General features: G+C 54.0%; 1 protein-coding gene across 1 annotated transcript; it reads left to right on the top strand.

Annotated features, from left to right (window-relative positions):
• Positions 1-38: 38 nt before the first annotated feature.
• On the top strand, positions 39-27,406 carry PLEKHD1 (pleckstrin homology and coiled-coil domain containing D1). Its single transcript, XM_068563976.1, has 13 exons — positions 39-187; positions 13,143-13,236; positions 13,560-13,649; positions 13,880-13,956; positions 14,813-14,904; positions 15,902-15,954; positions 21,030-21,124; positions 23,532-23,625; positions 25,130-25,308; positions 25,816-25,948; positions 26,327-26,471; positions 26,797-26,946; positions 27,237-27,406. The coding sequence occupies exons 1-13, from the start codon at positions 39-41 to the stop codon at positions 27,404-27,406; spliced, it is 1,521 nt and encodes a 506-aa protein (XP_068420077.1).
• The last annotated feature ends 213 nt before the right edge of the window (positions 27,407-27,619 follow it).

Here is a 27,619-nt window from a genome sequence, read left to right as displayed (position 1 = left end):
GCGGGTGGGCCCGGCTGGGGCGGCCCCGCTGAAGCAGGATGTTCACGTCCAAGTCCAACTCGGTGTCGCCCTCGCCGTCTCTGGAGCAGGCTGACTCGGACGCGCTGGACATCAGCACCAAAGTGCAGCTCTATGGTGTTCTGTGGAAGCGGCCCTTCGGGAGGCCGTCGGCCAAGTGGTCCCGACGGTGAGTGCCCCTGCCGCGCCCGGTGAGGGCCGCCGGGGGAGGGAGCCAGGGCCGAAGGACCCCCTACCAAACCCTTCATTACCGTCCTACCTCTGCCTTCCTTTGTGACCTTGGCCTCGCCCCATTTCACTCTACGCTGGCTGCTCCTGGAAGATGTGGATCCCAGCCTGGGCTGGGTCATCTCTGCCGGAGGCCGGTCGAGCTGGGGTGGGACCACTGAGTTCTCTGCGGAATGGATTTAAGTCGGGTTGGGGAGAGTGGGTGTGGGCTGAAGAGATCGTGGCCGTGGTAGGAGCCCAGCTGGGTCAGATTGGGCCATACTCTGCTGCGGAGGAAGAAGCCCTGTCTCCAGCCAAAGATAGCCTCCTGGGATCCCCACTGCGGTTCCATCATCTTCACAACGCCCCTGCTCCAGGCTTCTAGACGTGCACTTAAGCTGGGACGTAGGTGTCCTACATCCCACCCCCCACTTCCGCCTGCCCCCAACTGGTACATACACTGAGAGAGCTTCTGAAAGGCACCGGCCAGGAGAAGGAAGAAGGGCCTAGAAGGCTCTGTGCCCACCCCTGGAGGAGTGATGCTGGGAACCCCTCCAACTGTCCCTTGAAATGCATATATTTCAAGGGAGATGGTGCAGAGACTGAGGAAAGTGGGGGAAAGGATGGACTGGTCCTGTTAGAAGGATGGATCCCTTGGAAGGGGTGGTTGGCAAGGTCAGAGCAGCCTGGGTCTTTCAGCATCAGCTTCCTGGTCCCAACTCAGAGGCCACACTCCCCAGACATCAGTAGCTACTTTCCACTCATAAATGAACCTGGAAGGTATTGGAGGAAGGGAGAGTTCACAGCCCTGAATTTGCAGGAAGCTCCCAATGCTGGTTTCAGGAGCAATGGGACACCTTCTGGACAGCTTTCACCTTCAAGGCCATCTCAGTTCTGAGGTTTGCTATGGAATGGCCTAGTGAACTCAGACCCTGATCGGCCCCTCCCTGGAGGCATGATCCTGCCCAGGAAACTAGGATTGTGTCTAGATGCCCCTTCCCAACCCATACTATGAGTCTGCCCCTGAGCAGGGGGGGGACTTCATATGTTCCCAGGAACACAGTTCATGGAGACATGGTAGTGGTTGGTTCTGATGAATAATTTAATATGTCTGCAAGACCACAGAACAAACGGAGCTGTAGATGGTGTTTCACATTTTACATACCTGGTTTCGCATACTTTTGTTAGTTCTGCTGGATTTCACTCTAGGGTTTAATGGGATGTAGGCTCCTTGAGTTCCTCCAAAGTTCAACTTATCTCTGATCCCCTGAATGGAGGCCTGGGGCAGCATGGAGAGCATCTTGTGAGGGGTTTCCAAGGCTGTGCTGTCTGAGCTGCAGTTCCCGAGCGCCAGGAGCAAGCTTGTCTCTACCAGGGCACCGGAGTGGTGGTGGGAAGGCTGCTTATAAATTTAAGAACCATTAGCAGAGTGCCCCATCACCACTTCTACCTCAGCTGCTCCAGGCAGCCCACACTCCTCCACTGGGTCTGGCTGCTGTCCTTGGTATTACTTCCGGACATCCAAGATGTCTCTTTCCAGGCATTTTCACCTGATTGCATCCCTAGTAAATGCTAGGGGTCTGCAACCCTCAGGTTCTGTCCCCTAGCCCCCCTCACCCACAGGTGTGGGGACCTGGCCCCTACAGCTACAGTTGATTCCAGGGCTGGGAGGTGTTGGGGACAAAAGCTCCCAGCTAAAAGCACAGTGATGGAGCCAAGGGGGCCTTGGAGAGCTGTAGTGCCCCCACCCCAAGAATCTCCACCAGTAACCCCTACAGCCACTCAGAAACCATCCAATCCAAGTCAGAACAGCATACATGCCCTGCAAAGTCAGGCCCTCCAGCCCCCTTCCAAGGAGACTGTCACTTCTGTTCCCTTCCTTTGTGGGAATTCTGGAGTTGCCACTGTGAAAAGACTCCCCTTCCCCTGGGACTCAGGAAAGAACTAACATTCCCCCTGCCCACCCTAGGCCTCTGTCCATGTTCACAGTTCTGGGAACACACCAGATACACACACACACACACACACACACACACACACACACACACACACACACACGATTTCGCCTTGGATCAGCAACAGCCAGCCAGAGAGGGTCTGGGATGGGGGAGGCATGATGCTAAGCTTAGCTCCCTTTCAATGCCCAGCAGGGGCCCCTGGGTCCCAGTTCCCCATTTGTGAAGTGGAGTCTCTGGCCTCCAGCTAATTAGCAGCCGCAGGAAGGCCTGGGAGGGGGTAGCTCAGGCCCGCCACTGCAGAGCCTTGCCATTAGGGCGATCGATGCCCTGGGAGGGGGACAGCTAAGAGGAGGGGCCCTGGAAAGGCTCCCGAGCCACATAAATAACGAACGGGCAGGATGAAAGTGGCTGTAGCCAGCTGGGTTCTGTAAAACCTCTTCCGCTCAGGGTCTGTTTCAGGGCTGTGCCTCCAGCTCCTGGTGCCCCAGCAGTCCTGCCCTTCCCAGGGTGGGAAGGTGCCTTTGAGCTGAAGGGTCAGCTTTTTTCCCATGAACAACAAAAAGAGAAAGGGATCAAAAACATTCCTTAGCAGAGATAAGAGGATCTGGAAGAGGTGTCTAGAGGGCAAGGTGGATGATTCTGTCCTCCCCGTAACCTGTGAGCCGTGGAGATGCGGGTGCTGAGAGACAAGGAGGAAGGGAGTAGAGCATCTCTGCCTTGGCTGGTGTCAGCCCCGTGGTAGGGCTGGTCCAGCAGACAGGCCAGCTCTCTCTCAGGCCAGCTCTCTCTCTGGCATTCCAGTCCCTCTCCCAAATCCCCCCCAACACCTCCCAAGGCTGGAGCCCCTGATGAGGCGGGCCCAGCCCATTCCTTCCTGCAGCAGAAGCGTCTACACTCCCGTCCCTCCTCTGCCAGCCCCCCAGGTGTAAGGTGACCAGTGGGCCCTGAGCTCAGCCCAGCAGCAGCTCACTCTTGTGGAACATTGGCGGGTCCTGCCTCAGGGAGCTGAGACTCGTGGTGTCCACTAAGTGCCAGGGAAACCATGGAGACAGTGGCCTAATTTCCCAAATCTCAGGCCACAACCTGCGCAGGTGTGGAAAGATGATCTGTGCAGTTGGTGGTCATCATACCAAAAAGACTTGGGGAGACTTTCTTCACACAGAAATTTGGGTCCGGGAGTGTCATCTTTGGCTCTGAGCACCGCTTCCTAAAGGTGACACTGCGATACTGAGCTGTCCCAAAGGGGTGAGGGGAAGAGCTAGCATATCACCTCCACGCACTAGGTTCTGCCTCACGCTAGTGACACTGGGATTTGGTCTCACTTTCCGGCTCACGTAGCGTTTCTCACAGCTGACTGGGAGGTGTCCCCCCCAGCACAGCTGCAGCATTTCTGCTTGTTCTATCCCAGCTGGGGGGTGCCTGCAGGCCCCTCTTTTTATAATCAACTTGTGTTCTCCAAACTTCTTTTAGAAGGACGGCATTTGGTGGTAGGCAGTGGCTAGATGGCAGCTGAGGGTTCTCCCCAGATCCCTCTGTCCATCGCACCCTGCCCCTTCTGAGGTGGTGGCATCGAGGTTACACTGAGTCCTTAGCTTAAGGAGATGGGTACACTCTCCGGATCGCAGCACAGCTGTAAGATGAAATTAACACCCATTATTTCAGGCTTCACTGCGGTCCTGTGATGATTCGCCTGCACCAAAGTTAAATGAGTTGGTTGTGCAAACAAGACACACTTCTTCCTCTCCCCATGCTCCCAAGGAGCTGGCATTAGAGGCTGTTGATGGCCTGTTTGAAAATGGGGTCCAGAACTCAAGCAAGAACCTTTCAGGCAATTCAACTTCCTTATGTCCAAGACTTGGAAATATAAAGCTGTTTCTTTTGAGAGCAGCTGTGGCCATGGTGGCAGGTGAACCCATGCTTAGAGGCAGGACCTCTGACTTCCAGTCCCAGCTCTGCCGGTGACCAGCCACATGACTCAGGCCGAGGCATGGCTGTGTCACATCTCACTGGCTGGCAGTGTCTCATCCACAGAATGGAAATGGATCAAATTGTGGCTTTTAACCTCTGTTCCATGGTGATCCTACAAGTGCCTCGACTCCACCACAGGGGGGTGGGGAGAGAAGGCGGGGCTCCAAGGCCCCCTCCCACTTCACCCAGTGCCTCTGCACTGTTATCTGCTTGACCTAGTAAGCTTGTCTTTGCTATGTTGTTTGAAGAATCCTGCTCACATTTTTTGGAGCCCCTTGGACTTGATGATCTCTGCATAAACCCTAACTTGTCATCACCCATGTATCAGTACTTCACAGGCAGGATTCCTCCTGTCCTGTCATCTCAGACCTAGAGCCAGGAAAGTGGCAGAGGCCAGGATGAGCATCCCCTGAGCATACAAGGCCACCCGGACAGAATGAAAAGGGACACGCACTGAGGGCTGTGTCATTTCTACCTTCCTTCTGCCACTTCTGAAAGGGACACTTCTGATAAGCTGTCCTTCCCCGGCTCTAGGGTTTACCTGGCTTCAAACCCCACACCCCCGTTCTCAGTGCCTGAGGGGCTCAGGGATGGGGGAGCCTGTGTGCTGGTTCTGTTCTGGACGTTTGTGCCCAGGGAAGAAGGGGCAGCCAGGCTGGGTATCCCGCCTTCCCGTGAAATGTAACCCATGGGCAGCTCGCATGTCCGCTGGGCTCTGGCTGCCCTCTTGAGAGTGAGATGTTTGGCGCAAGGTCTCATCCCACAGGAAGACTTGAGGAAGTGTAAAGCCTGCACAGGGTTTCTGCTAATCCCTGAGGGGCTCTAAACTCCTGTTTCCTTGTTTGTGGATGAATTGGCTGCCCAGTATAGATGCTTCTTGTTGCAGTAGCAGATATGGACCCCGGCTCATTCCTCCCTCTTCGTGCCCATCCCCCCCGCCACACAGTTGCACCAGCCTCCACACAAGATCTTTGGGGGTCTAGTAGACTGTGCTGAGGGGAAGGTTTGGCAAAGAGCAGGGTGGAGGAGGCATTTAAATCCCAGAGGTGCAAGCACCTAGTTGAGGGTCAGCTCCCTAGTTTCTCGAGCTTTCCAGGCACCGCATCTCACTACCATCAGAGCTGGGATTGTTCACTGCTATCTCTTGACCCTGTAGGACCCAGGCTCTTGCATCTTCCCTGCATCCTCTCTCCTCTGCATTCTCCCATCACCCCTCCTCCCCACCGCCCTCCAGGATTTCCCCCAACTCCAAGTTTCTCTCACTCTGTGATGCAAAGCCCTTTCCAACCCGTACGCCCACACTTGGCTTTTGCATCTCCAAACATTAAGGAGCTCTGCAGAGTAGATGGGCCTTTCTTTGCGAGGACCCACCCAGCCTAGAAGGTACCTGTGGGTCTAAGTAACATTTTTTCCCTCACTTCCAGCTGGATCGACTGTGAAGCCTATGTTAGCTATCAAGCTCTGCTTGAGCCCTTGTCACCTTCAGAGCACTGAGGAGGGGAGTAAAGGTGGAGGCATAGCTTAGGAAGGTTCGCTAGTTCAGCTTGGATTGCACCTGTGTCCACCCTGTCACCTAAGCTAGTGTCCTGGCCCTCGTGCCATCCCAGACTCTGCTCTCCCCACTCTTGTCTATTCAACAAGGCCTGCTGATTCTTATCAGCAATAACCAATAACTCTGTTATAACCAATAACTCTAATCTGCGCCTTTGCCCGGGTGTGGAGCCCTCAAAGCCACCGTCTCCATGTCTACAACTGCAATTTGACCTCACAAGTGCCCTGTTTGAAACCCACTGGCAGCTCCCCTCATCTGCAAGAAGTAGCCCCACATTCTCACAAGGACCACACGCCCCACCCTGGTCTGGTCCCCACTTCTCTCTTTGACCTTGACTCACCCCCTACTCTCCCTCCCCCCACACCACTGCCCACCCCTTTGGCACTTACCTGCCAGTAATGCCAGACATATTCCGATAACCTCGAACACACTATTCGTTGCATCTGCTGTTCCTTCTGTCTGGAATGCATCTCCCCTTTCCTCTTCCTCTCAGTTTCCTAGATACTCCTATTCATTCTTCCAAACCCTGCTCAGTTGTCACCTCCTCTCACTTGCCACTCCCTTGGCTGGACACCCAAACCATTTGTTCCTCACTGGTCTGTACTCTTCCGGTGTCTCATACAAACTTACAATGTCACAGGGTACCCTGGTGCTTTGTAATGATCCCAGCTCCCCACTTACCAGCTGTGTAACCTGGGGCATATTACTTAACCTCTCTGTTCTCCACTTACCTCATCTAGCTCACGTGAGGAGTGAGTAGTTAACAAACATTCTGATGTTACTAAAACAGTACCTGGCACAGACGAGGAGCTTGATTAGCATTGAGTAGTTCTCAAATTATTGATTTATACAACTCTCGCTCCTGCATTTGCTCCCTGAGGGCAGGAAATCATCAAGCCCCAGGGCCCAGGCTGTACCAGGTGATTCATTCACGCTGACCTTAGCCGGCCAGGAGCTTACAGTCACTTTGCAGAGAGAAGCTCTAAGAAGACAAACAACAATGCCAGGTCTGAAGCCATGAGGAGAGACAAGTGCAGTGATGAGGGGGTCAGGCATCAGGGAGCACAGCAGTTGAGAACCTGAGCTCTGTCAGCATGTTACCCAACCAGGTTTGTTTGCCCGACGCACAGCAAGCCAAGCACTGAGCCGCCCAGGTTTACAGCAGAGAAGTTTTATTCACAAGGCAGCCAAGTGAGGAGACGGGAGAATAAATCTCAAATTCATCTCCCCAAAGGCGAGGAGCTTGGGGTATTTATGGTATAAACAAGCAGGGTGGTCTGAGGCGTGGGGAGAGGTGATTGGAGGGAAGGAGGTGAGGGAATTGGTGTTCTGCGCAGGCGTATCTGAGTTACAGACTTCTTCATGGGACGCATGTGCAAATTCCAGGTGAGTTTGGTATGAACCGTGGGGGAATTTGGGGCTGTGACGTCAAAAGGTCACCTATGGGACAAGCAAGTCTATTCTGTGCAGACTGGGATCCACAGGGTTGGGTCCCTCCGGTTTCAGCAGGTTTCGTTGTGTTACAAGCAGAGGGGTTTTAAAGAAGCCGTTCCCTTATCTGCTGTTCTGTAAGACAGGCTCAAGAGTTTGTTAGTCACCAGTTTCTGTTATGGGTTTTTAACCCTATGGGGCACAGTTTCAGTCCTCCCTATCTTTTGATCCAATTCCTCAATCTTGAGGGAAGAGGCCTACTTTCTGCTGTTAAGGGGCGAAGGCCTACAGAGGATTTGAGGAATGGAATTGTTTTGCATTTGATTGCAAATACGGGACCAAGGCTTTGGGTCTGGGTCTTGTCTTTTTTTTTTTTTTTTTGGCGGGGGTGGAGTGGGGTGGTGGTCTGGGTCTTTATGTTGAATGATCATCCTATGGATTAGAACTTGGGGCTTAAGGATGCGTGGCAAAGAGCAAGTACAGAGTTTTAGCAAGAAGAAATATAAGTCCTAGCAAGCACAAAAAAAATGACGGTTTTAGTAATCCCTCAAATATAGACCTTATTCCTGATGGGATCCATAAGAAGATATTTCCCAAGAGATGGAATCCAGGTCCTCGTGATGACCCTTGTTGGAGCCAAGTTGTCTAATTTTCTCTCAGTAGGTTTTAACTTCCAATGTGGTATTAATATATACATAACAGGAGCTACCGGCCACTACACATATGCCCCTTCCTCTGCTGCAAACCTCGGCCTCTGCGCGTCAGGCAAACGAACCTGCTTCAGTAACAGGCAGACAGAGCTGAGTTCCCAGTTTGCCCTTTGCTAGTTGCTGAATCTTTCTGTGCCTCAGTTTCCTCACCAGTGAAATGGAAAAACAAACGCCCCCATCTCTTAGAATTGTTATGAGAGATTTAAATGAGATAATGTCAATAAAACACTTAGAAAAATGAGTGTCTTGGTACCTCATAAATGCTCCTTAATCTAGAGGTGAAAATACTTAAATTCTTTAAAACCAGAGAGAAGAGGCAGCCAGGGTAGACACTGACCCCCCAGACACAGACTCACGCACGCTCTCTGGGCTTCACCACAGCACAGTGGGCTGGACAGGGAGGCCCTGAGGGCTAGGGCTGGAGACGGAGCTTCGCCCAGGACTCAAGTTGGCCTGGATAGAGGGGTGGGCCTTGGACAGGAGGGAGGGGCAAATGCAGGGAAGTGCTGTGTGTTTGGAGGACAGCGAGCTGGCCAGCTGGGCTGGAGCCAAGAGCTCCCGCCAGTAGGAGCTTTTGTGAGCACAAATGGGAAAGGAGGTCAGGGGAGGCTGCGGCAGACATTGAACCTAATAATAATAAATAAAATAGTAGTAATAAAAGTAAACACTTAAGGAACATTTACCATGTGTCTCACAATGTTTGAAGTCTTTATGTGAACAAACTCATTTCATTATCCCGACAACCCTAAGAGATGTACGTACTATTATTATCCTCAAGTTACTCTGGGGGACCTGAGACCTAGAGAGATCAGGGGACTTGCCCTGGTCAAACTGCTGGTAAGTGGCAGAGCTCTGACCCTTGGCTACCCCAGCCTTAACACCTACTGCCTTTGGCCCATCTGTTTCCTGCCCAGGTGCTGGCACGAAGACCAGGGAAGCTCCCAAGACAGTGTGGTGTGGGTGTAGAAGCAAGCAGGGGCTGTTGTCTTTGGGTTCCAGTCCCAGCTCCACCTCTGCCCTGGCTGTGTGACCTTGCATGTGTTACTTCACCTCTAAGCCTCAGTTTCCTCATCTGTAAAATGGGAACAAAAACCCCTACCTTCCAGGATCGTTCCATGGATCAAATACTGATACGTACGTTCTGCATGGAAGCCAGTACATGAGAACAGCTAAGTAATCAGCGACTATCTCTGGCCCTTACTCAGCCAGCCCAACTCTGCAGGGCCCAGAAGGAGGCGGCCCCTGGCTTGCAGTCAGAATGGGAGGCCTGGGAGTAAGGGGACTTCGGAGAAAGGGGCAGGAAGAGGAAGTGTCCTTCTGTGCAGGGGCACTCAGGCCCTGGGCCCCCACCTGCTGAGGTGAAGCTGAGAGTCATCAGCTGGAGCAGCGGGCAGGCACTGAGGCGGGGTTATAAGCAAAGCCAGCCCTTTGGGTCCTCGAAGTGTGCTTGCCAAATATGCCCTTTCTTGGGCCATCCTCTTCCTTGCCAGCCAGGGAGTCGCCCTCCTCCTCCAGGTCTGTGCCGGCTCCCCTCCCTGTGACCCTCACCCCTACCCAAACCAAACCGAGAGCAGCTGCAACAGGGCCAGTCTTGGCATGCATGGCGCATGGGCCCTTCACAACCCCTGCAGCCATGCGGACCCTGAGGCCTGCTGAAGTCTGGCTGGCGTGGAACAAAGGCTACCCTGGACATCTGTCTTCCCCTGCCTCTCTGTGCCCTCCTTCAGAGGGCAAGGGGAGGAGGGCCGTGACATCTGGGGACACATCCTGTGTGGCAGACAAGTGCAGAGGACTTTATGTGCTTTTATCCACCGGATCATTTCTTGCCCCTCTTGTGGCCACTAATGGATCCCTGTGCCTCCCCCCCTCCCCGAAACTCCCCACCAACAATCTGTTCTCAGCCCAGCAGCCAGGCTGAACCTTTTGCAGTGTGAGTCAGATCATGTCACCCCTCTCAAAACCCTCAGTGGCTGTCCCTCTTAGAGGAAAAATCAGCCTCTAACAACTAGCAGTCTGACTTTCAGCAGGTTGTGTCACCTTTCTGCTTCATTTCTGCCCATAGAAATACAGACACCTGCCTCATAGGATAATAGTGAGTATTAAATGAATTAACAGCGGTAACTGCTTGGAATAAGGCATGGCTTGGGATAAGTGCTAAGTAAACATTAGGTTTATCATTAATGTTATTACAGTAGCCAACAGGCTCTTACACAATCTGCTTTCTACCTGGCTCCCTCTGCTGCAGCCATGCTGCAGCCTCAGTTCCTTCCAGAGCCAGGCACACTTCAGACCCCAGGGCCTTTGCACCTGCAGTTCCTCTGCCTGGAACACTAACCTCTCTGCAAATATTACGTTCAGGCTCTTCCTGACCATTCTGTTTAATATCAAAACCTCCCCGACTCACCCCTCACCCCGTGACTTACCCTGCTTTATTTTCCTCCATAGCATTTATCGACGTCTAGTACATGGCATTTCTTTCTTACTTATTTACCGTCTGCCTTCCCACTACACACACTCACTCAAGTATAATCTCTATGGGGACAGATATTTGCATGTCTCTTGTCCACAACTCTATCCCCAACACCCAGAACATTGCCTGGCATAGGTGGGAGTGCAGCGATTCTTTGCTGAATCAATGAATGTATCTTCATAGCAGCCCCAAGAGACAGATACTTGCACCCTCATTTTATAGAGGAGCTTTGAAGGACAGACTCAGTGAGGCTGGGAGCTTGCTTGAGGCTGTGGCTTGAGGGATGGAGATTGGTTGCCTCCAGAGCCCCGTTCTCTCCCTGCCCGTGTGTCTAGTGACCTTCAGCCTGCCACCCGCACCCATCCCTGACACTGCTTTGCTCTGAGTGAAGAGGGTGCTCCAGAAGTATCGGGAAGGCACGAAGGTATTAATCTTACTCAGCTCAGGCAAATACCACAGACTGAGTGAACAGTCAAACTGTTAAACCCTTCTGCTAAACAACAGAAATTTATTTTCTCGCTGTTCTTGGAGGCTGGAAGTCTGAGATCGGGTGCTGACATAGGCAGGTTCTGGTAAGGACCCTCTTCCTGGCTTGCAGACGGCTGCCTTCTCACTTTGTTCTCAAGTGGCAGAGTGGGAGAGCAAATGCTTCCTCCTGGAAGGCCACAGTCGTGTTGGATTATGGCCCTACTTCTCGACCTCATTTAACCTTAATTACCGCCCAAAGACCCTGTCTCCAGATACAGTCACATTGTGGGTTAGGGCTTCAACATATGAATCTGGGGGAACACAGTTCAGTCCATAGCAGTATTTCAGAAGCCATTGAAAAGGGAGGAGAAGGGTCCCCAGGAGGCTGCTGCCTCCCGTTTTCCTGTGGGTAATGGGACCGTGGGAATGCGTCACTCAGCCCTGTCCCGGGTCTTCTGTGAACTGGCGGAGTGATGAGCACAATCTCACTTGATCCTCACGATAACCAGACGAGGTCGGCGTTATCACCCTCATCCTGCAGGTGAATACACTGACGCTCAGAGAGGTGAGCTTACTCGCCCAAGGCCCCGCAGCTGAGAAGTGGCAGGTCTGTGTTCTTAACTACTCTGTGAATTTCCCTTGCAACTGTCTGGGGACATCTCTCTCGTCCCACAGGACTGAGGGACCATGGCCCGCCCTCTAGGAGCCCAGTGTCCCCTCCAGACAAGATGAGCACACGGGGTGTGGCTCTGGAGCTAAGTGCCAAGGGCATGGCCAGTCAGCAAGGGCAGGGGGAGCTCTGACGGCAGTGTGGGCTGGGCTGGTCACCAAGGGTGAGGCAGGTTCAGCCAGATGGAGAGAGAGGGTGGACACTCCTGGGAGAGCTGCACAATCTCCTTCGCAGGATCATGCAAAACATAGTAAGGCAGTGAGCTCAGTGCTTGCCTGGAGCAGAGAGGCTGAAGGGCAGAAGTGGTGGGAAAGCCAGGAAGGTGGGCAGGGGTCAGGTGCCGGGGGGCCCAGGAGGTGCCTGCAGTTCTGCAGAGGGTGGTATTCGTGTGTTCTTCCTCCACTGGGGGAAGAGTTGGCATTAGCAGGATGTCACCTCTGAGGTCCACAGCTCCCCTCAGTATCTGGCTGGGCAGAGAGGGTCGGTGCAAATAAAGAACATGGCTGGGGTGAGGCGCACAGCAGAGGACAGAGCTGAGCTCCTTTCCTAGGGGAGGTGAGACGGCGGCTGTCAGCCATCCCAGTGACCCTCCCGCTGTAGCTGTGGCCTCAGGAAGGGTCCCATGGCTGGTGGCACCTTCAGAGATTCGCCAGCAACTTTTCAAGCCCCTCCCCAAGAGGGTGTGTCCAACCAGTGATGTGCTGATAAATATTTAACAACTGGCTCTCTTGGGAGTGGGGTGGGGTGGGAACACTGCTTTGTAGCATTTGGTGATTTTCATGGTGTAAATACTCACAGTATGACTGATATCAGCTACCAATATGGTGTCACTGAACACAGAGCCGGGGAGAGTCGCGCTGTTGGCTGTCATGAGCCCATCTGAGCGCTGTTTCTGGCTCCCCCACAAGTCCCATGGCTCCAACAGTGACATTAGCAGGGGCCCTGGGAGGAAGGAGCCAGCCGCTCTGAGTGTCCCGGAGCCTCGGGGCTCTCAGTTCCAACTGGGTCTTCCCCTGGAGGGCCCCTGGTGTCTTATCCTAGTCAGCTCCAAGCACTAGTCCTGTGAGAGTCCCCAGGGTGGGTCCAGTGCTCCACCTGTGGGCATCAAAGTCAGAAAGCACCAAGGGCCCAGAGATCGTGAGTTAGACCCAAATCCCAGAAGGGGGCTGTGGAGCAGCTGAGCCCAAAGGCAACGCAGGTGTCACATGTAGGCGGCAGGCCTGGCCTCACCAGCCTGGTACCCACATCCCGTCTGATTGCCAGTCTTCAGGACCACTTGTCAAAAGACCCACCTTGGGATCCTGTGTCTTCTTGCCCTCCTTCTGCCTCTCCTGGAGTAGACCCTAAGGGACCAAGATGATGGCTCACGGGGCTGAAGGTACCTGAGGGGAAGGACCACAGACACCCCCTGTGTGGCGGCTCAGGGGGCTGGAGGAGCCAGTTGTGGAAGCCACTGAAGGCCGCTTGTGCCCACTTCCACTGGTGCAAGGGTTGGGCTGCCTGGTGGTGGGTGACTGACCAGCTGAGGCCTTTGCCCGGATGTGGCACATGAGTTGGTGAGGATGAGTCTGAGCTGGTGTCCCCAAGGGCTCCCCATGTGAGCATGGGCCCCTCAAGGTCACTCTTGTCGTCCCGAGAAACCTCACCCTTTCTCTCCTGGTTGCCCCTCCTTCCCCACCACCTGCTATAGGTTTTTCATCATCAAAGAGAGCTTTCTTCTTTACTACTCTGAGAGTGAAAAAAAGAGCTTTGAAACCAATAAATACTTCAATATACATCCTAAGGTGAGGGGGCCTCTCCCCAGGGCCACAGCGGGGGAGGGCCCAGGGGGGACAACGGGGGCTGGTATCCTCTGAGGGTAGGGTACCATCTGTTGTCCTGCTCTGGTCTAACAGGGAGTCTGGAAAACAAGTCCTTTTGGGGGCACAAGCCACCCTGGCCCCCTCCTGGCCTGGGTCCCCGCCCTCCAGTGCCCCCTCTGGGAAAGTTCTGGTCTGGCTTCCTCTCGGGCCCTGGGCAACACCTGGCTATGGCTGAGGGCTCCCAGAGGCCTTGAGTGACCTGGGCTGGACGGGGTGGGTGGGCATCTCTTCTGATTCTTTCTCAGGGTGTCATCCCTCTGGGGGGCTGCCTGGTGGAGGCTAAGGAAGAGCCCAGCATGCCCTACGCCATGAAAATCTCCCATCAGGATTTCCACGTGAGTAAGGCTCTCCCCTTGGCCTGGGCTCAGCAGGGGCAGAGCAGCTTCTCTGGGACCCCAGGCTCCCTAGGGGCAACCCCTCCAGTGGGCTGGCCTGGGAAGAGTGTCAGTGACTTGGGGGTGTCGGGTGGGAGAGCAGAACAGGGCCTGCAGAGGCCTGGCCGTGGCCTCCGTGGTCCTCAAGGTGGCCTCCTCTCAGGCACAGCCATGGCTCCTCTTCCTGGCAGGGGAACATCTTGCTGGCTGCCGAGTCGGAGTTTGAGCAGACCCAGTGGCTGGAGATGCTGCAGGAGTCTGGGAAGGTGTAAGTGCGCACGGGCAGGAGGGGTCAGCCTGAGGGTCCAGAAGGGGAAAGGGTGTGGGCTGTGCCGACCCTGATCTCCCTGCCTCTCTGCTGGGATCCCGGTGGGCACTGAGCACCCTAGGAGAGGGCAGGGTGGGGAGGACAAGGGCTGTGGGAGCTGGTTATTGTGGGGAGAGGAGACAGACCAGGTTTCAAGCATCTTCGGGGGGGTCTCCTAAGTGAGCTTTGAGCAAAGTGAGTTTGCTTGTCTAGCGTCACAGGTGGCAGACGTGGACACTGTTTGTCTCCAACTTTCAGGAGCAAATCCAGCATCGCTAGGAGGATTTGGCTGCCTCCTGACCCCCGTCTCATCTCCCCAGGCCCATAATTAACCCTAGCTCAGACCAGAGCTGGTGCTTTGTACATCAGAGTCCAGATCACAGAAACCTCCAGCCCAGCACTATCCATTTGCGCACAAACCCCAGTCCCAGCACCTGCCTATTCATGCTGGGTCGTGCTTTTAGTTCCACAAATAATGCTGAGTGCCTGCCCCGTGCCAGGCCTTGTGCCAGGTGGTGGGTATTCAGTGGTGTAGAAAGCAGCCCAGGAAGCAATCTCTTCCCTGCTCCCAAAGTTCTGTTGGCCCAGCGCACGGTGGCCCACTTTGCAGCCTGGGCCGGCCTCCGGGGACTGTAGCTGATCGATGCTGGTGGCGTGCCCAGAGCCGCAGGTGCCGCGGTGAATGCGAGCTGGGATTCTGGAGGAGAAAGAATGGCGCGTACACGCCATGCACATTCTCTTTCTCCTCCACCCTTCTGTTTTAACGATTTTGTGTTTCTTCCTCTTCTCTCCTGTCCCATCTGCCCTCCCGCCCCAGGACTTGGAAGAATGCCCAGCTGGGAGAAGCCATGATCAAAAGCCTAGAGGCCCAGGGGCTGCAGCTGGCCAAGGAGAAGCAGGAGTATTTAGGTTGGCTGAGGGATGGGCTGGAAACTGAGGCTCCCTGACGGTAGCATTTCAGGGCCGGGGGCTGCAGCCCAGGACTTGATGCAGGACTGAGAGAGCGTGTCTTGGGTGGGGCTTAGCAGGCTATGAGGAGCCAGAGACTGGCTCGGAGCCTGGAGGGCTCTATGGCGTGATACATGTCCTCTGGGCCAGGAGGACAGGAGGCAGGAGAGCGTGGTGGTTAGGAGCCTGGCCTCTGGACCCAGCTTTGTCATTTATCCATCAGCTGTGTGTATCTTTAGGCAGCTCAGCCTAAGTTTCAGTTTCTTCATCCTTAAAATGGAGACATTTTTGTTCCTAGCTTTTAGAGGTGGTATGAGAGTCAGGTTAAATAAGAAAATGCCTGGAAGCACTTGTGTCAGGCATGCAGTAAGGGTCCCACAAGTGGAATTGATGTTATCCTGCCCAGGGCCCCAAAGGTCTGGACTTGGTCCCAGTTCTGACCCCCAGCCCACTTTAAGGTTCTAGGCCCCTGTGTTCCTGACTGGCTGGTAGGCATGCTCTGTTTGAGAAAGAAGAAGGTGAGCCTGGGAGGTCGTTCCTTTACCTGGGACCCTCTCCCCTGCTTAGACAAGTGGGGCCCCAGCACTGGTCCCCCTCTGCCTGCTCCAGACACCCTCTGCCCCCAGGACCTGCCCCGCCTCACTAGCCAGACACCAGCACAGAGGTTAACAGCACCCCAGGGGTGCAGAGACCCACTTGAGCTTCCAAAGCTGAGCTGCCATTGTCTTATGAACGCACAAAGCAGAGACAGTGCCGGGACAGGAGTGTAGCAGCTCAGGCCAGCACGGGGCTTCCATCCCTGGGAGCTGCCCCACCCCCTCTGTCTGGCCTGGGCATGGCAGTGCCGACCTCTTCCTGGGGGGGAGCTGGGGGTGATGGAGGTGATCGCAGGCACTGACCCCTCAGGACTGGATCTGGAGTGAGCTTTTCGTGAGAGTGTGTGTGCTTGCTTTGGCAGACAAACTGATGGAAGAGACTGAAGAACTCTGCCTTCAGAGGGAGCAGAGAGAGGTAGGGGCACGTCGAGGCTGCTCCCCGCCGCCTCCCGCTCTGTGGGCCCTTTCACAGCCACAGTGTACTGGCTTGTGTTCCTGGCATTAGGGAGTGGTGTAGGGGAGATGGGCACCCAGACAACTTGCTGGGAAATCAGACAGGCGGGGCAGGGAGGCCAATGAGATGACAGTGCTCGGGACTTGCTGTTGCTTCTTGGCAAGAAGTGTATTTCTCCTTGCCAGTCCCGGGGGAGGAAAATAAAAAGGGTGGGTGATCACTTTCTAGAGAAAGAGCCATTCAAAAATTTTATAAGCTGTGTCAGGAGGTAATGAGCTGCTGGTCACTGGTGATATTCACAGGAGGCCGCGGTGGCCTTTCTCATCCATAGCGGGGCTTCTGGCACCATAAAGGTGGTTGGGTTGGATGATATCAGAGGTTCCTTCATCCTCTAAATGTCAACATACAAGTTCTAAGGAGGCCAAGCATTGGCTGGGGGCAGGCTGTGGCGGGAAGGAGACCCTTGCCTCATTTGAAGACGGGGGCTGCTGAAGTCCATGCCGTTTGGGATCTCCATGCAGCACTGGGCCTTGCCTGTTCTGAGAAATCACGACCACCCCTGAAGGGCAGGGTAGGGTAGTGGTTAGCGGTGCTGACTTGGAGTCAGGCTGCCTGTGTCTGTATTGGACCTTCACTGCTTCTGGCTGTGTGACCCTGGGCAAGTTACCTAACCTCTCTGAACATTAATAGTCTCATGTGAAAAATGGGGTTGATAATAGAACCCATCTTATCAGGGATGTTTTGAGGATTCAGTGAGGTGTTACATAGAAAGTGCTTAGCACATAGTACGTGCTTAATGAACATCTACGTTTGTTAGTGTTACGAACATTAATTAGCCCATCCTGCACTTGAACTGCCTGAGCCCCAAGCCCCAGAGTGGCATACCCTGAGGTGCCTGCAGAGGGAGGGCCTGATTTGGTCCACTTCTCTTTGCCTGGTGCCTGTTCCTTGTCTCTCCCAGGCAAGTCCAGGGCTGGGCCCATCAGCCTGGGCTCAGTGCCTGCCTCTCTGACTTGACTCTTGCAAACTCCTCACCCTTTCCAACCACCCATCACTGGGCTCGGAAACGGGCCCGACAATCAAGAAGCATCATGGCCCTGTAGCACCCCACACACTCCCGGGGCCTGGCAGAGCACCTCTGGCCCAGGATGGGTACACGATAAATGTTGTGGAATGACTCGATGAATGAATATTTTTGATTCTTACAATTTTACATTACATCTTGATTTTAGTCCAGTAGGACAATCCACCCTCATTTTTCTTCTTCCAAAAATGTATCAGATATTCTTGCCCAATTTTTCTTCCAGCTGGACTTCAGTATCATTTTGTCAATTACAAAACAAACAAACAAACAAGCAACCCAAACCCAAACAAACAAAAAAGAAAATCTATTGAGGATTTGTATTAGGATTGCATGGATCTGAGGATTGGCATCATGACGGCATTGAGCCTTCTCCCCCCCAGCAGTGTGTGGGCCTCTGGGTCCGGGCTGTCATCTGGGTTCTTCCCACATTAGAATTTTGGCATTTTCTTCCTCCAGTTCTGTACATTTTGAAAAGTGAGACTTCTGGTGGATTGTCAGCAACTTAAAAGCAGGTAATTTAGGAAGCCAGGGGATGGGATGGAGTGACAGACACAGCCGCTGGCAGAGAGAGACAGACTTATCCATCAGAGAGACTAAATCTGGGACAGCAGTCAGCCCGAGGAAAATTTAGACACTCTATCTAGGTCTTTAGCCAGGAAATGAGGCCAGCAGAGACCCACTGCTCACAGACATTGCTTAAAGCCATAGCACGCTGAAGGAAGGAGACCTGCCAGCTGTGAACTTCCTGGGTTTTGGGTACAAAACGTGAGCAAGACTCACTTGGGTCCAGCTTGGGTCCACCTTGGTGAAGGCTGCTCTGGGCTGGCAGGAGGGAGAGGATGCGCTCAGGTTCTCATTCCAGTGTCAGCTGTGTGCTCTAGATTGGGAATAGAACTCACTGAGTCATTCTGTCAAGGGTTTTCCCTCCTTAACTTGTTCATCTACATTATGGATCCACCTGTCCCCTTCACCTTTCCCATCTCCACTCCAGGTCACAGAGATGGTCTGGGAGTACCTTGCTTGGGCCACTTAGAAAGGCATTTGGTACAATGGCCCAGTGAGAAGTTGAAGATTCTCTGGTCTCTAAGAGGCAGTCTGGTTTAAAAGGAGACTCAGGGTCTGGTACCAGTCTATCACTGACTGTGTGACCTTGGACAAATTCGGCTCTGTGATGCTCCAATAAGAGCAATGGCTGTGCCTGGCTAGCTCCCAGGTTGCTGAGGGGCTCAGTGAAATAGAAGGCAGGGAGTGCTTTGTGGACCGGTAAGGCCTGTGCAGATACGCACTGTGTGATGGTGCAGCTCTGACACCCTCCACTTGGCAGAAAGGGCGGGGAACTCTTGGGGTACGAGCTGAGAGTTCAAAGGGAGCCATCCTGGGCTCTTCTGCCCTGGGGTCAGAAGACAATGCCGTTCCTTGGGTGCAGGTCCCTCAGGCGTCCCTGGCTCCCTTATCGTCACTCTTATCCCCTGGAGGAGGGCAGCCTGCCTACCTTCCCTTTTCCGGTTGAACTGTGAGAGCTCAGCCTTGCATGTGGGCAGGCACACGGGAAATCAGAAATGCCCAGGGCCAGTCAGGCAGGGTTCCTGCCATGCGGGGTGCTCCCAGTCAGAACTCAGACTCTTGGAGCTGGAAAGGACTGCCCCTTTCAAGGTGAGGCTCTCTGCCGACCTCCCTGATGGATGCTGATCCTGATTCTGGCATGGGCAGCTCACTACCTCCGGAGGTATCCTTTGCATTATTGCTCCACTATTTGGAAGCTCTTCCTTCTATGGAGCTGGAATTTGCCGCCTAGTGCCTTCTTTCCAACCTCATACTTTGGCAACTTAAGTCAGGTGCAAGAGCCAGAAGCACAAGCATGATGTGGTGGAGAAAGTCTTCAGCTGCAGGGGGTCTTAGCTGACCTCAGTCATGGCAGCGGTGCCTCAAACACTCATGCCGTCTTGGGCTGCATGAACAGGAAGTTCTGGCTGCTTCAGCTTTACAGGTTGTGTGTTCCACTCCAATCAGCATTCGTAGGCTCCACCTGGACATCAGCTTCATTTAAGAATCATCCAGATGAAATGGAAGGTGGAAGGGAAGGGGGCAACCAGGAAGGAGATTTTCTTTCCTTTTCCTCTTTAATATAGAACTTTAACCCCTAATGGTAGAAATCGTGCTCTTTGTAGAAAATTTGGAAAACATGAAGAAGAAAACGTATTTTATCCTTAACCCCACAACTGATCGGTGATTACTGTCAACATTTTTTTTTTAAGTTTATTTTATTTATTTAGTTTTGGCTGTGTCGGGTCTTCGTTGCTGCACACGGGCTTTCTCTAGTTGCGTCGAGCGGGGGCTGCTTTTCGTTGCGGTGCGCGGGCTTCTCACTGTGGTGGCTTCTCTTGTTGCAGAGCACGGGCTCTAGGCCCGCGGGCTTCAGTAGTTGTGGCTCGCTGGCTCCAGAGCACAGGCTCAGTAGTTGTGGCTCGCGGGCTCTAGAGCGTAGGCTCAGTAGTTGTGGCGCACGGGCTTAGTTGCTCCGCAGCATGTGGGATCTTCCTGGACCAGGGCTCGAACCCGTGTCCCCTGCATTGACAAGTGGATTCCTAACCACTGCGCCACCAGGGAAGCCCCTACGGTCAACTTTTTGGTGTTTTTCCTTGGTCTTTTTTCCTATATCATATTCTTATATGTATCTTAAACATAATAGGATCATATCAGATATTCAGTTTTATGGCCTTTTTCATGATACCTTTCATTTTACCTTCATTAACACTGTACCTTCAGCAGTTTTCCATGTCATTGAACATTCTTTGAAAACATTAGTTTTAGTGACCCCAGGGTCACTAATCGGACTCTTCCCTTTCCTTCGGGTTTTATTCCTTCTCTGATTCTCCTCAAAGCCAAGGGCAACTTCGCCCTACAGGCAGCCCCACTCCCTGGTGGGATTTCCATTATCCTTGAGAACAAAGCCCCTGGGTGAAGAATGAGGGCGTAATTTGGAGCTAGAAGATGAGAGAGAAAGTGGATCTAGAAAATAATATCCTCCCACAGCGTAAAATGTGGAAGAACAAAACAGTTGTCACAAAATGCTTCTAACCACCCTTCGCTTGAAGTGCACCCCTCAATACCACCTGCCACCGAACCCCAGGAAACCAGAACCCCGGGGGGCACCTGCTTGCTGGGAAAACACTTGAGCTCGCCGGCAATCCTGAAGGGACTGGTCTGGTTCCCTGGGCCAGCTTGCCCTGGGCTTTCTGGCTATCCTGTTCCCTTGGGGGTGAGTCAGGGGAGGCTGCAGCCACCTGTGCTCATTGTTTCCCGGATGCCTTGAGGAAAAAGGCTTTACTCTCTGACTCCGGGATTGGGAATAGCTTTCCTTTGCCACTTCTAACAGATGCCACTCCAGGGATCTTTAATGGAAATATAAACACACACACACGTTTCCCTCCAGGGCTTGGGGGCCAGCCAACACGCCTTAGGGTGTGAGTGACTGGAGTTGCCCAGTGCAGCAGACATCTAGAATTATCATCACATCCTGTCGCAGGAAATAATGTTGGGATCATTTCTAAACCCTAGCTCAGCATGCTAAGTGTGTTCTTGTTTTGTTTTATCTTTTATTTATTTATTTTTGAAATTTTTATTGCGGTATGGTTGATTTACAATGTTGTGTTAGTTTCAGGTGTACAGCAAAGTGATTCATTTCTATACACACACACACACACACACACACACACACACACGTATGTATATATATTCTAAGTGTGTTTTAAGTGAGCCCAGTTCATCACAGATCTCAGTTTCGCTGAGACTGTGTGTCACTGAATGGGACCAGGGCTCCTCAGGGCTTAATTCCAAGTCTGGTGCAGACTGTGCTGAACCCCAGAGGGTCCCCTGGGTTAGAGTGGGGCTTCCTGACCTCAGGAGCCCTTTGCTGCCTGTGACTCTTTTCTTCCTCTCTGATTCTCTTTAGGAGCTTGAGCGCCTGAACCAGGTGCTGGAGGCCGAGAAGCAGCAGTTTGAGGAGGTGGTACAGGAGCTGAAGATGGAGCAGGAGCAGATCAAGAGGTGGTGGTGGTGCCTGGGGGCGGGGGGAAGGTGCACCCAGGCTAGGACACGTGGGACCCATGTTTCCCGTTAGGCTGGAGAGGCCTCCCCCCAGGAGATCGTCACTGCTTGATGACTTGGTTTGGATCTGTCCTCCCAATGCTCCGGGCCTTGGGGTGTGCCCAGAAAAAGCTGTAGACCCCACACCAATGGGCCCCTTCTGCACCCTGGAGCATGAGGCATGGGCAGGTGCAGTCAGAAATCCCCACGAGCAACGACCCCCTCCTGCCTCGGTCAAACCTCCCTTACCCGGGGCAGACAGGTCAGACTGGTCTGGAGGTGCCATTGGCCAAAATCCCCAACATTCCCTGTCTTTCCTGCACAGTCTCTTCACATTCTGGCTAATGATGTCTGTCCCTTGGGACCTTTAGTCCGTGTATGGTTTGCAAACCCAGTTGCATATTATAATCATCTAAGAGGACTAGAATCTGCTGAAGGTAGGACCCAGAAATCTATACAGTTAAGTCCCCTACACATGAACGAGTTCCATTCCTAGAGCGTGTTCCTAATTCCAATTTGTTTGTAAGTCCAACAAATTTAGCCTAGGTACCCAACTGACCCAATCGGCTGTATAGTACTGTACTGTAATAGGTTTATGATACTTTTCACACAAATAATACATAAAAAACAAACAAAAAATAAAGAAAACTTTTTTGATCTTACAGCATAGTACCTTGAAAAGTACAGTAGTACAGTACAACAGCTGGCATACAGGGGCTGGCATCGAGTGAACAGGCAAGAAGAGTTACTGACTGGAGGAGGGAGAGGAGGTGGGAGATGGTAGAGCTGAAGGACCGTCAGCAATAGGAGACGGAGGACAAGCTGCAATTTCACTCATGCCTGATGTTGATGGCACAGGTTCTGGTTCCTTGCTGGATTCAATTCTATCTACCCTCTTGAAAAAACGATCCAGTGATGTGTGGGTAGTAGCTCTTTCCTGGGCTTGAGATAAAGATACTGTACTCTGCACTCTATACAGTACTGTACAGTAAAGTACACAAAAGCACAACCATTTGTAGAGGATGCACGCACGTGACAATGTACGCCAGACACGTAAACTAACTTACGTGATTGGACACGCGAATGCATGTTCACATCTTTGAAAGTTTGCAACTTGAAGGTTTGTATGTAGGGGACTTACTGTACTTTAAAAAGTTCTCCAGGTCATCATTTTTTCTTTTCCTTTTTTTTTTTTCCTGCGTTGGTTATTCGTTGCTGCTCGCGGGCTTTCTCTAGTTGTGGCGAGTGGAGGCTACTCTTCATTGCGGTGCACGGGCTTCTCATTGCGGTGGCTTATCTTGTTGAGGAACACGGGCTTAGGTGCTCCACGGCATGTGGGGTCTTCCCGGACCAGGGATCAAACCCATGTCCCCTGCATTGACAGGCGGGTTCTTCACCACTGCGCCACGAGGGAAGTCCCTCCAGGTCATTCTGTGTAGCCTATCCATGAATCTGGAGACAACTGCTCTGGTTACTGTTGATGGTGCTGGTTGTCACCATCGCCATCATCAGCGCCATCATTATCATCACCAGCACCGTCATCACTACTGATTATCAGTGATAGCCCAGAAAGAGTGTTCTTGAAACAACCTTATAAAAGAAAGTCATTAGACATGTGTTTTGGGGAGGGAGAAGCTCAGAGACTCTCATCAACTAATAGCCAAGCACCTGCTCACTTCCAGAATTGTGCCAGACCCTGGAATGGAAGATAAGCCCTCTCCCTTGAGGATCTGGTTGGGAAAACCAGACTCACACCCAGGAAACATCAACAATGTTTACAATAATGTACAAACAGTGCTCAAGGGCATAGCACGGACCCCCTGTTTTATAGGAATTAAGATATATGTGTGATCCTTGTGGGCTTCAACAGAGGTTAGATTGAGCTGGGCCTTGAAGGATGGTAGGAGCTGGAAAATGGGTGGGAGAAGGAAAAGGCATCACAAGCAGGAGGAAGGGAAGCCGAGTGTAAAGGCCCAAGGGGACCCAGGCTTGTTAAGACAGCAGCAAGGAGTTGCACCCCAGAGAAGGGCCTCAGCCATGTCCCATGTCAGAGTGAGTAGATTGTAGCAAGGGCTGTCCAGGGAAGACAGGGTGAGGCCTTTGTTTCTCCAGTACTCCTCTTTGCCCTCGGGGTGGCCCTGGGTTTATTTTGACAGATTCATGTGCGCCTGGAGCAAGTGACTTCAGCCCCACTTGGCCGGGATCTCCTCCGTTCAGCCCTGGGCTCCTACAGCTGCTGGCAGCACCCAGCCATGTGAGGGGCTGGCCTTCCAAAGAGCCCTCTGAGCCGTATAGGGAGGTGAAGCAGAAGCCACAAAGGGGCCTGGGAGGGGTGGGCACTGCCATACCCAGCCCTCTGTCCCTGCAGGGAGCTAGAACTGACTGCAAGATGCCTCAAGGGTGTGGAGCAAGAGAAAAAGGAGCTGAGGCACTTCACGGAGTCCTTACAGCAGACGCTGGAGGTGAGGGGCCACTGGTGGGCTGGCTGCCTGGAGGGAGCCATGGTTGGCTGGGCCACGTGATACAGTTTTTTCCAACCGTGTTGCCCCAGAGAGTTATCTGCAAGGGAAACGGGGCACGAAGGGGAGCTGATCTAAAGGGTTTCTTCTCTGTGGACCATTGGGAACTCCAGCGGACACTTGAGGCTCAAAGCAGGACCCAGAAGGGCAAATTCAAGTTTGCCCTGGCTATGACCGTGGCCTTAGGAAATCCACCTTCTACAGTGCTTATATTTTTATACTCGATGGAGGATCGATTAGGGTGGGCTGCACGGCCACCCACCACTTCCTTCTTGTGGCTCATTCACTTAGCTGTTCCCCGGTGAAACTGAGCGTGAGGGAAAATCCACTGCCAGATCACCTCCATTTGATACCACAGAAACAGCGAGGGAGGAGGAGGAGGTGGCATGTGTCAAGGACAAAGTGCCAACTCTTTAGCATGGCGTCCAGGTGCACACTCTGGCCCCAGCCTCTGCTACCCTCCTGTCCCCTCTCCCTCTGCTGCCCCTCCACACCCAGCACAATGACATCCCCACATCTACTTCAAACCACTGAGCACATGTGCCCCGAGGAAGCCGTGACCTCCATCCTCCACACCTTTGCCCGAACTGCTCCTTCTACCCAGAATGTGCTCTCACCTCTTCTCTGCCTAGAGAACACTTTCATCCTTCTAAGGCTCAGCTCAAACATCACCGTAGTCAAGCTTCCCCGACTCCTCTAAGGAGGGATTTGCTCTGAGCTCTGGGTCCCCAAGGCACTTTGTACATCTGTTGATGCACTTGACACATGAGTTGTGTTTTCCAAACAGTGAGCTTCACTAGATTGCATCTTAAGTTCTCTCCAAGCCCAGCACCTCAAGTGAGCCTGGCATGTCGAGGGAGATCCGTGATGGTTACCAGATTCATGAACTGCCTTGCAGATTGCAAGGTTTCTATTCTGCCCTTGACTGACTGCGGCTTTGTGGTGCCTTTATTTGTTTATCTTTCCGTGTCTTACCACAGGAGGTCATTCTCATGGGTAGTTTCAACTCCAGAATTTCTGAGTAGTGCAGGATCCCAGTCTGATAAGTGGGGAGAATGTCTAAGTCTGCTCTTGGGCTGGTTCCTGTCGGGTGTTTTTCACAGAAGCCCAGCACACTCCCTCACTTGTTCCTGGAGGAACAAGGACCCCAGAAGCTCATGATGCCCTTGAGCCTTGGGTCCCCATTGTAGTAGGTGCCCCGTCCACGTCCACTGCCACGAGCTGGGCTCCTCCCTGACTTCCTCAGTGGAGGGGTAGCCTTGCCTCAGTGGGAGGAAGGAGATCCTCACTGGCCTTTTACCTCAGGGAAGAATGAAGACATTTCAGGTGTCCCTCAGAGGACGGAGTGAGGAGGGCCTCACCTCCCGGAATTGAAATCCAGGTGAGGGCAGCCATGGCGGAGAACCTGACTTAGGCTCTTTCTCTTCTTTCCCTCCCTCCATGCCAGGAACTCTCCATAGAGAAGAAGAAAACCCTGGAAATGCTGGAGGAGAATGAGAACCAGCTGCAGACACTGGCCAATCAGAGCGAGCAGCCCCCTCCCAGTGGGGGTCTCCATAGCAACCTGAGGCAGATAGAGGAGAAGATGCAGCAGCTCTTAGAGGAGAAGCTCCTGGCGGAGAAGCGGTGAGGGAGCTTCTGAGTCCATAGGGGTAACTCTCCGTGAACTGGACACCTGGGCTCTTGGGTTCTAGTTGGCCTCGATCAAATGGGTCACTCACTTCCTTTTGGCTAGGACTCAGTTTCCCCACCAGGCAAATGGGAAGCAATCCTTCACTATCCTAAGCTGACTTGATAATTGTCTCTTGCAATGGTGTGACCCATATAGACAGTCATTAGGCCTGTCTAACAGAGCTTTGTGACAGGCTGGGCAGGTCCTCTCAGCCCCTTTTTACAGTTGAGGAAACTGAGCCTTGGAGGGGTTGGAGGACCTCCCCGAGCTCACAGAACTAGTGAGACGTGGACCCAGGACTCCCCTCCCTGACCACATTACCCCCATCACCACCTGGGAGACAGGACCCAGCCAGTTCTGGGGCTCACGAAGCAGGGTCTCAGGTCCCTACGAGGGGCCGCCTTCCCACTGGAAGCCCCGCTGGTGAGTGGGCCCTGAGTGAGCACCTCTCCCCGGGGCAGGATGAAGGAGAACGAGGAGCGCTCGCGGGCCCTGGAGGAGGAGCGGGAGTTCTATTCCAGCCAGTCCCAGGCGCTGCAGAACTCGCTGCAGGAGCTGACAGCGGAGAAGCAGCAGGCCGAACGCGAGCTCAAGGTGCTGGGCCACTGGGAGCGTGTGGTGCCCAGGGCCCTCCCCTCACCCAGAGACACTTCCCTCACATCCCTGCCCTCACCGGGCAACTTCCTGAATGAGCCCTGCCAACCTGACCAGCCAGGTGCAGGCAGTGCAACCACCACGAGGGGAAGCCCTGAGCCTGACCTTCGGCGGGGCATCATTGGAGACACCTGTCCCGTGCAGGGGCTGACTCCTGGCATCGGGTGGAGGGCATAAGACAAGAAGCAGGATGCGGTAACTTCCACCCAAGTCTGGAGGCGAGAAAGCCCACTGAGCCAGGGGTGATCAGGGAAGGCTTCCAAGGGATGGTAGCTGCCCCGCCAGGACCCATTTCCCTCTCCTCGCCTCTCCCCTCAGGCTGAGGTGAAGGTCCGCGTGGACCTGGAGAGGCGTCTGCGGGAGGCAGAGGGGGCCTTGCGGAGCCTGGAACAAGGGCTCAACTCCAAGGTGCGGAACAAGGAGAAGGAGGAGAGGATGCGGGCTGACGTGAGCCACCTGAAGAGTAAGCCCTGCCCCCGCTGCCGGCCCAGCCCTCGAGCTCTGCCCAGGCGCCCAGGCCCTGCAGAGCCCGGCCTGGGGCCGGAGCGCCACTCGGGGCCTGGTGTGCACTAGGTGACCCATAGGTGTTGATGGGCATCTCCTGGGCGCGGCTGCCTTTGGCTCTTGGATCCGGGGTGGGGGGAAAGCCTGAAGTTCTGCCCCCTTTGGCGGGTGACTCAGGTCTCCAAAGGGATGGGGGTCAGCGTATTTCCCTCTCGACCCCACCAGGATCCTGGGGAGGGGAGGGGCGGGCAGGAGGGGAGGGTGCAGTGGAACTGCGGCCGCAGGGTTCTTTGAAGAGTGCATCCGGAATGCGGAGCTGGAGGCCAAGATGCCGGTCATCATGAAGAACTCCGTGTACATCCACAAGGCGGCCACTCGCCGCATCAAGAGCTGCCGCTTCCACCGGCGCCGGTCCAGCACCTCCTGGAATGACGGTGGGTGTGGCTGTCCCCGGGCCCTGGCGGGTGGGACGGTCACTCACGGGCTGTCGGTGACAAGGCAGGAAGAGGGCAGGGCGGGGAGGGAGAGGGGCTGGCCCAGCCCTGAGTGTGGCCCGAGCCCGGCTCCCCCAGCCTTGGGCTTCTCCCAGGGTCATGGGAGCCCATGGACCGGGAGGGGCTGGAGGATGGGGTGCGAGGGAGGGGGGCTGGGGTGGGGGACAGGGCTGTGCCCCAGTGGAGGGAGGGCTGTTCATGGCCGGCCCGTGGGGCCACCGTATCCCCAGTGAAGCCGTCCCAGTCCTTCATGACCTCCCAGCTGGAAGCCAACAGCATGGAGGAGCTGAAGGAGGTGGCCCAGCGGCTCAGCCGGGACCAGCGCTTCCGCGAATCCATCTACCACATCATGGCGACCCAGCCTGGAGCCCCCTCTGCGCTTCCCCCGGGGGGAAAGTGATGGGCGCTCCTCCCCGCCCCCCAGGTCCTTCCTCACTGGGGGCAGGAGGGAGTGGGAGGGGGACGCCTGACTCTATGCGGCTCCTCTCTGCCAGCGCTCCACGTGGGGGCCAGCCTCACCCTCAAAGGCGCCACCTCCCTCACCCTCACCCCAGACCCTACCCTTGGGTCAGGTCAGGCCCAAGCTGGGTGCCTCCTGGTTGTCATGGTAAAG

Source organism: Eschrichtius robustus, chromosome 1, assembly GCF_028021215.1.
Source record: "Eschrichtius robustus isolate mEscRob2 chromosome 1, mEscRob2.pri, whole genome shotgun sequence".
Classification (NCBI taxonomy): domain Eukaryota; kingdom Metazoa; phylum Chordata; class Mammalia; order Artiodactyla; family Eschrichtiidae; genus Eschrichtius; species Eschrichtius robustus.
The sequence above is the reverse complement of the archived record's forward strand: the minus strand, read 5'-3'. Positions and strand labels throughout refer to the sequence as shown.